General features: G+C 45.6%; 1 protein-coding gene across 1 annotated transcript in view; it reads right to left on the bottom strand.

The window, feature by feature from the left end:
• Nucleotides 1-5,112, bottom strand: part of LOC136685450 (RAS guanyl-releasing protein 2-like) — a 25,953-nt gene extending 20,841 nt beyond the window's left edge. Inside the window, exon 1 of the mRNA XM_066659378.1 lies at nt 5,020-5,112. Within this exon, the coding sequence (XP_066515475.1) occupies nt 5,020-5,112 (93 nt within the window). The remainder of the gene's footprint in view (nt 1-5,019) is intronic.
• Between the last annotated feature and the right edge of the window lie 4,480 nt (nt 5,113-9,592).

The following is a 9,592-nucleotide window of genomic DNA, read 5'->3' as shown; positions in this document are numbered from 1 at the left end:
TTTAGCTGAGCACGCTTTCACACAGGAGGAATTTGTTCTGGCAAACGCTCACACACAGAATACAATCCACACACAAAATGTAAAATCACAAAAGCCTGAACAATGGAGCGAGAAAACGACCCGCAGCCAAACGTCTATCTGGAGCAAACATGCACTTTCTCTTTGAGCTTTTAAGATGAAATTCTTTTTCTTTTCCATTTATTCATCTTCCATAAGCACTTCATCTTGATGAGGGTCGCGGCGAGTCCAGAGCCGACCCCGGAGAGAGCACAAGTCCATCTCAGGACATCACACACACACACACACACACACTCCTATGGGCAATTTCAAACACTCACTCAAACACGTGGCTGTGGTTGCTTGGTTTTCCTGAAAAACGAGGCCTATTCGTTTTTTTCAATGGTTTAAAGATGGCCCCAATAAAACGGCCATTCAATGTTACAGACTGTAGTCCATCTGTTGCTCTGCATACTCTGTCACCCCCATTTCCCCCCATTCCTCAGCACTCAGGACCCCCACAGAGCAGGTGTGATGTGGTGGTGGATCGTTCTCAGCGCTGCAGTGACACTGACGTGGTGGTGGTGTGTTAGTGTGTGTTGTGCTGGTGTAGAGTGGATCAGACACAGCAGTGCTGCTGGAGTTTTTAAATCCCTCAGTGTCTGGACTGAGAACGGTCCACCGACCAAAAACCTCCAGCACTAGAGGACGACCAAAACACACAGCGAATGATGCCGAGTGCCTGTGTGCGCAATTATTTATTCCCCTGTTTACTGCACTGCAACAGGTAGTGAGCACAAGTCAATAAACCACTCTAAAAGATGCCATTAGCCATTTTCACCGGAATAAAACAACCCCACCTGGTTATAACTGGGTCAGAACGTGACCAAAATCTCTGCTCATTTGGGCTTCATTTCTCCAAACGCTCTCCCGTGTGTCTGAACGTTCCCTGCAGCCTCTTAATGGCGCTGCCGCTCTGAGAGCTTTTACCTGGAATAATGCATCACCTTGTTATTTGCTATTTCATTCCAGCGCTCGTGGCTGATACCTCTCAGTAATGTGATCGCACCTCCATTTAACACTGAATGGGGAAGGCAGATGTGTTTATTTCTCTTTTACAGTGCACCTCTGGGATATAATAGATCAGGCTAAACTACAGGTATCATCTCACGAAAGAAGCTGAATGTGTTCCAAGCCGAACCGTTTACAACGCCACGCTGGATAACAAGTGGGGGAATTGCTGTTGGCCCTTAGATAATTTAGCTCAGAGCAGAAGCTCCAAATACACTCCAGGAGAAGTCCTGAGTATCTAAAGAAAATGTATTACACGCTATTAAAGGTTGCTAAAAGGTATCTGGCTTGGATGTACAGTCCTAGACTAAGACATGAATTGGTGCACAACCTCTGCAGTACGTAGAGGTTCCTCACAACTCATTGACTTTGCCCTAAAAATCTGAATAAGTGCAGAATCATACCTCTCCCACACTTTCTGATCAACGATAATCAATCACTGATGCAATGGGGGGGTAGGTGTCGCAGTCACAGCTCCAGGGACCTGGAGGATGTGGGTTCGATTCCTGCTCCGGGTGACTGTCTGTGAGGAGTGTGGTGTGTTCTCTCTGTGTCTGTGTGGGTTTCCTCCGGGTGACTGTCTGTGAGGAGTGTGGTGTGTTCTCTCTGTGTCTGCGTGGGATTCCTCCGAGTGACTGTCTGTGAGGAGTGTGGTGTGTTCTCCCTGTGTCTGCGTGGGTTTCCTCCGGGTGACTGTCTGTGAGGAGTGTGGTGTTTTCTCTCTGTGTCTGTGTGGGTTTCCTCCGGGTGACTGTCTGTGAGGAGTGTGGTGTGTTCTCTCTGTGTCTGCGTGGGATTCCTCCGAGTGACTGTCTGTGAGGAGTGTGGTGTGTTCTCCCTGTGTCTGCGTGGGTTTCCTCCGGGTGACTGTCAGTGAGGAGTTTGGTGTGTTCTCTCTGTGTCTGCGTGGGATTCCTCCGAGTGACTGTCTGTGAGGAGTGTGGTGTGTTCTCCCTGTGTCTGCGTGGGTTTCCTCCGGGTGAGTGTCTGTGAGGAGTGTGGTGTGTTCTCTCTGTGTCTGCGTGGGATTCCTCCGAGTGACTGTCTGTGAGGAGTGTGGTGTGTTCTCCCTGTGTCTGCGTGGGTTTCCTCCGGGTGACTGTCTGTGAGGAGTGTGGTGTGTTCTCCCTGTGTCTGCGTGGGTTTCCTCCGGGTGCTCCGGTTTCCTCCCACAGTCCAAAAAACACATGTTGGTAGGTGGATTGGAGACTCAAAAGTGTCCGTAGGTGTGAGTGAATGTGTGAGTGTGTGTTGCTCTGTGAAGGACTGGCGCCCCCTCCAGGGTGTATTCCTGCCTTGTGCCCAATGATTCCAGGTAGGCTCTAGACCCACCACGACGCTGAATTGGATAAGAATATAGATAATGAATAATATAATAATATAATAACAGATAATGAATGAATGAATGATTGAATGATGCAATGGGTGTTGTCGCAGTTATTTTAAGTATTAAAGGTGTGTACAGTTACAGACACAATAGACAAAAAAGGCAAAGCTCTCAGGTCTGCAACAGAGAAAGGGAGATTTATCTGAATCCGTTTCCAATTGGATTCAGGGCCCGTCTCCGTAAAAGGGGAAAACAATGTAAGAGACAGAGAGTGTTGATCTTCAGCTCTATGCGGCACAACTGCTCGTTGAGGCAACATCCCCCACAAAAAGAAGTAAAAAGAAAAAGTGATTTTGGAGCCGGTCAGCAGAATCAGCAGCTTCCTGAACTCCCAGAATGACCCCCCAGGAGGCAGAGCTGAAGAATGAACCGCAAAAGACAAACAAGAACTAAAAGAAAACTGTGGAGGAAAAACAAAGTAAGTCCAAAGAGCTCTGCCTACTTCAAAACACCACGGTTCAGGCCTGAAGCACATCCACAAAGATACGTACTGCTTCTGTATTCATGTAGATCACTGAAGATAGGAAATGTACCAGCAGCTAAAGAGACATCTGACCAAGAAGACTAATGTCGTCATTATTATTTAAAGCAATGTGTTTTTTAAAACTGAAAGAAGTGGAGTTCCAGAGTCAAGAAGAAAACTCTCGGCGTCCTTCTGCTGTGAGCGACTCTGTGACACCAACACTCAGAGCTCTCAGGAGGAACAGGGCGGGAGGCTCTCAGACCACGTCAGACGTCTTTAAATATTAACGTCACATGCACAGGTTCAGAAAGACGTCCCGTCCCCATGGGCTTGTAAACGGAGTATCAGCTTCACAGCGTTGATGTGTACAGCTCTGAAAGTCAGTGAATGGAAGGAGAGAGAGAGATATTGCTGGAGATGGAAAGCTCTACAAATTGTTATTAAAGAACTACGTTCTCTGGACACATCTCTAACGCCATAATGTTGCAGACATTCACTTCACCAAGTTCTGATCCAGTTCTCTTTGAACACTCCGTCCTGAATGTGATGGTAATCATCAGATAAATGCAAATAAGGAAAATGGAACTTGACACAATGTTCTTCCACACATGTGAAATTACACATTTACACCACAATCGCTGCCAACTCCCCAAACGTCCCGAACAAATATAACACAGTTTAAACCAAAAAAACTTAAATAAAGACAAGAGTTACTTACACCTAGAGCTGGGCAATGAATTCTGAACTTTTAATCGACATAATCTTGTCTATATCGATTATATCGGTTATTTTTATTAAGTCCCAGATGTGTGTTAACGTACTGTCCCTTTAAAACCACGCTACCCAGCTGTAGTCACGTGATTCTGCCCCTTTCTGCCACATGGAAGCAACCTAAATGCCGAGGCCTTCCAAGCGACTACCAAAGAAAAATACCTCGTCGTTTGGACGCGTTGTGTTTTGACTCGTGTGACCAGACGTCCTCTTTTACCCGGACATGTCCTCTTTTTTAGACTTAAAAAACGTCCGGGCGGAATTTCACAAACGTCCGGGATTTAGTTTTTCTAGAGCTTACGTAGAACTTCGAGAAGTTTCGTTCACAAACTAGTCCCGCCCTCCCCTACTCCGATTGGTTCGCTTGAGTGAGAAGGGGGCGTGGTGAAGTAGCCTAAAATCTTCTGATTGGACGGTCTGACTGTAGAGCTACCGTTATTGGTCGATAACCTTCTCTGTAAACATTTGATTGGTCAGTCTGCACGTCAGTAGTCCTTGTTTACGTCAGAGGCAAAGCTCATGTCTCAGAGGCACAAGCCTCGTCACTGAACTACGAGGGTCACAAATACAACAACAAAATAATAGTTAATTAATTGTTATCGAGGTAATAATATTGATGTTCAATTAATCGTGATACTGAGTTGCGCTCATATCGCCCGGCACTACTCACACCCTGTTCATTGTCAGTATTTCGCTTCAGCTGGAGGCTAACTTTGCTAACAAACAATTGAAGTCAATGTAACAAAGTGTTTTTGAGCTTTATTTCTATAAGAGTTGACATCTTTGAAACACGATGTGTCCTTACTTGGTTACATATATGTTGGTGTTTTTTGTATGAACAAGTTTTAATATCAAGTAAAGCCATTATCTAACTTCATCCAAACCCCATTCATTCATTCATTAATTCATTATCTGTAACCCTTATCCAGTTCAGGGTCGCGGTGGGTCCAGAGCCTACCTGGAATCATTGGGCGCAAGGCGGGAATACACCCTGGAGGGGGCGCCAGTCCTTCACAGGGCAACACACACTCACACATTCACTCACACACTCACAAACCCCATACAGGCGAAGGGTATGACTAAATAACTGGGGAAGCCAAAAAGTGGTTATCACGCTACAAACCCAGCCCTAATAAACACTGTCTAACAGGGAAGTAAGGGCACATGGGTGTTCTCTTTGCCCTTTCCCAGGGAGATTCACCCATGTGCCTTTGTTGGGACGGAGTTTGGCGGAGAAAGACTCGAAAAGCGCTGAAAGACACATCGCTGATGGCGCGAGAAAATGAGTTTCTGGATATAAGTGCTTAGGTAGTGCCATTATTTTGGATACGATGTCAAAGTGCCAATTTCCCAGGACATAATCGCCCACTAATGGAAAGATGACAGCCCAGCCGCTCGGACCTGAGCCCATAAGTATCGCCATCTCTGTTAAATCTCTCTCGCAATTAGCCTGAGAATACCCTTCACCGGAGATGGATCAATCAGTGTGATTGACTAACAGTGGCAGCGAGGACTTTTATTCCCACCCCTGCATTTTTGGGGTATTTTTTAAGGCACTAGGATGTTGAGCAATCCTTTTAAAGCGTGTCCTTTGCTATAAAGCGAGAGGAGGCCTGGGGCCTAATGCCCTGCCCATTTTTTTTATTTTTACTGGTTAAATACCAGCCCTTTTATGAGATGAATGAGGTGTGTTAGAGCAGGACAAACACCAGAGAGGCTTGTGGAGGTGAGACCCCCTCGACTGAGACCAAAAACCACTCTCTCATCTCAGTCTTTTCTTTAGAACTTGCTTTCAGAAGTGCGCCTGGGATTCAAAGCCTCAGTTCTGTTTAGTGTCGAATGAACTCTGCCAAGAAAGGATCCTGAATGTAAGATGTTAACATGCTGCTTTCTTCCCCGTGAGTGACAGGTGCCTAAGTGCTTATCGTCTCAAAACTACAGTCATAAAAATAGTTTTAATATGAATTCTGTTGATGGAACAAATCACATTTAAAACACTAACATTCACATTCATTATCTGTAACCCTTATCCAGTTCAGGGTCGCGGTGGGTCCAGAGCCTACCTGGAATCATTGGGCGCAAGCCGGGAATACACCCTGGAGGGGGCGCCAGTCCTTCACAGGGCAACACACACACTCACACACTCACACCTACGGACACTTTTGAGTCGCCAATTCACCTACCAACGTGTGTTTTTGGACTGTGGGAGGAAACCGGAGCACCCGGAGGAAACCCACACAGACACAGGGAGAACACACCACACTCCTCACAGACAGTCACCCGGAGGAAACCCACGCAGACACAGAGAGAACACACCACACTCCTCACAGACAGTCACCCGGAGGAAACCCACACAGACACAGGGAGAACACACCACACTCCTCACAGACAGTCACCCGGAGGAAACCCACACAGACACAGAGAGAACACACCACACTCCTCACAGACAGTCACCCGGAGGAAACCCACACAGACACAGGGAGAACACACCACACTCCTCACAGACAGTCACCCGGAGGAAACCCACACAGACACAGGGAGAACACACCACACTTCTCACAGACAGTCACCCGGAGGAAACCCACGCAGACACAGATAGAACACACCACACTCCTCACAGACAGTCACCCGGAGGAAACCCACACAGACACAGGGAGAACACACCACACTCCTCACAGACAGTCACCCGGAGGAAACCCACGCAGACACAGGGAGAACACACCACACTCCTCACAGACAGTCACCCGGAGGAAACCCACACAGACACAGGGAGAACACACCACACTCCTCACAGACAGTCACCCGGAGCGGGAATCAAACCCACAACCTCCAGGCCCCTGGAGCTGTGTGACTGCGACACCTACCTGCTGCGCCACTGTGCCGCCTTAACATTCACATGCATTAATTTAATGCATAGTACACTTTCATCACTATGAACACATGAATCTGGTCCTAGCATGTGTAGGTTAACCTCCATACGTTCAGCGACACAAGTCCACTATGGGGAAAAACATTGCCAGTCTACTTCCAATGTCTTTAACTCTCCTCATATCCCCTGGATCGCTTTAACCCCACCCCTTCGTCTGAATCTGTCCAATCACAGCGCAGGACCCGCGTTTATGTGAGAGCTCACCTAACAGACACAGTTAGTGCAGAGAAATAAAAGCACTGAGTAAAAACGGAGAAGAAAGTGAACAGAGTGAAAACGACTAAAAACCAGAGCTTCTGCTCCTCGCTCCTCACTGCTGTGCGCTCGGGGTCGGGGTGAACAGCGAGCGGCTCATTATCATTTAAAGGAACAGGTGCTGAAAGCGGGCGTTCTGAACAGGGCTGTTTACACAGGGGGAGAACACCCAAAAGTGTGGAGAAGAGGGAGAACTAGGAGCACCAGGTACACAACCATTGATGTGATCATTTTGTTCATTTTAAAATTGTTGATGAATTTGAAAATAAAAACGAGGGGAAAAGGAATCAGCTCGAGAAGACATCCAAGATACGAACACGTTTGTTTCTAAACTGCTTTGAGAGACATGAAAAGTGTGAGGGAAGGGTAAAGCCTAGTGACTTCAGAAGACCAGGAAAGGATCGATTCTTGACTCTTCTCATCTGGGGCTTTAAGACGTTTGTCCCTGAGAGCCATGACCTCGGCTTCCTCTCCCTGTTGATTTTAGGTGAACTTTGTAAAGAGCTTCAATTCCAACTTTCACATCTCTATCTTTCATTTAGGAGGCCTCAGTACATCCAGAACTCAATGAATGTGTTATTTTCACACTCCAGACCGTGGCATACATAACACCTTAACACCATACCATGGACACATAACGGCAACAATCAAACGCCTTCACTCTGTCCCTGTTCTGTACTGAGTTCAAAATAAGCACTCACACTCACACTCTCCATTCCTCTGATACACACATGCTCTCCGTCCCTCACACTTTTTACCTTAAAATTACAGATTCAAAGTCATTGTGATGCTCCTCTGAGCTGTAATGGGGAGAACAGAGCCTCTGGTGTTGCTGCTCTGGGTTCAGCACTGTAGAAATTGCACTGTGTAGCTTCTGGCGGAGGGTACGAAACCACCACTGATTTCAGTACAGTGCTATAATAATTAATTACACTAGGGGCAGCCCCAGGAGCAAAAGAGCCCAACTCTTACTTTGTGGTCCCTTAAATAGTTAAACACTTTCAACTTCCAGACGGTTTTCTCTAGCGCTCGGCTCTGAGAGGGTCTTATTTTTGTCGTACGACTTTAATCTGTGTCTGAATTTCAGTTTTATTCATTCATTCACTCTTTCACTCATTCATCTATTGTCTGTAAACTCATAAAATTCAGGGTCATGGAGGGAGCTATTATCTACCTCTCTATCTGTCTGTCTGTCTATCTCTCTATCTGTCTGTCTACCTCTCTATCTGTCTGTCTGTCTGTCTGTCTATCTACCTCTCTATCTGTCTGTCTGTCTATCTCTCTATCTGTCTGTCTACCTCTCTATCTGTCTGTCTGTCTATCTACCTCTCTATCTGTCTGTCTGTCTGTCTGTCTATCTACCTCTCTATCTGTCTGTCTGTCTATCTCTCTATCTGTCTGTCTACCTCTCTATCTGTCTGTCTGTCTGTCTGTCTATCTACCTCTCTATCTGTCTGTCTGTCTATCTCTCTATCTGTCTGTCTACCTCTCTATCTGTCTGTCTGTCTGTCTGTCTATCTACCTCTCTATCTGTCTGTCTGTCTATCTCTCTATCTGTCTGTCTACCTCTCTATCTGTCTGTCTGTCTGTCTGTCTATCTACCTCTCTATCTGTCTGTCTGTCTATCTCTCTATCTGTCTGTCTACCTCTCTATCTGTCTGTCTGTCTGTCTATCTACCTCTCTATCTGTCTATCTACCTCTCTATATGTATCTGTCTGTCTATCTCTCTATCTGTCTGTCTGTCTGTCTATCTCTCTATCTGTCTGTCTGTCTATCTCTCTATCTGTCTGTCTGTCTATCTACCTCTATCTGTCTATCTATCTACCTCTCTCTCTATCTGTCTATCTCTCTATCTGTCTGTCTATCTACCTCTCTATCTATCTGTCTATCTACCTCTCTATATGTATCTGTCTGTCTATCTCTCTATCTGTCTGTCTGTCTGTCTATCTACCTCTATCTGTCTATCTACCTCTCTATCTGTCTATCTACCTCTCTATATGTATCTGTCTGTCTATCTCTCTATCTGTCTGTCTGTCTATCTATCTACCTCTTGGTCTGTCTGTCTGTCTATCTACCTCTATCTGTCTATCTATCTACCTCTCTCTCTATCTGTCTATCTCTCTATCTGTCTGTCTATCTACCTCTCTATCTGTCTATCTACCTCTCTATCTGTCTGTCTATCTACCTCTCTATCTATCAATTAATTAATTTAAATATTTAATGGTTCCAGCATGAAGTGCAGGATTAGATTGCAATCGTTATTATTATTATTATTATTATTATGCAGTAAGTCATAAATAAGTCATGAGATTAAATTGCCTTTACGTGGTGAAATGTTTCCTGAGGTGAATGTACTGATGAACTCTGTTTGGTTTTATATACAGAACCTCATTGAAACTATACAGTAACCGGCGTTCCGGATCAATCCCCGAAGAACCGTCTGAGAACGCTTCTGGAGTTTAAAACCCAACAATAACGATGCCATTTAAAATCTGAGCAAATACAATAACTGTGTACCTCTTCCCCCTGTGTGAAAAGTTTCTGAAAGCCGCAGCGGAGGAAGGCGATAGTGTTTTGGAGATGTTTCACTCACCTACAAGGATGAAATCTGAAGTGTGGGTGTATTTCCTTCTTTCTCTTTTTTATAAAAATGCTGACTGGATGCTGGATGAGAACGAGTACGATCTGCAGGACTTGCAGAAAGAAAGTTTCTGAGGA

Source organism: Hoplias malabaricus, unplaced genomic scaffold (genome assembly GCF_029633855.1).
Source record: "Hoplias malabaricus isolate fHopMal1 unplaced genomic scaffold, fHopMal1.hap1 scaffold_102, whole genome shotgun sequence".
NCBI lineage: Eukaryota > Metazoa > Chordata > Actinopteri > Characiformes > Erythrinidae > Hoplias > Hoplias malabaricus.
The sequence above is the reverse complement of the archived record's forward strand: the minus strand, read 5'-3'. Positions and strand labels throughout refer to the sequence as shown.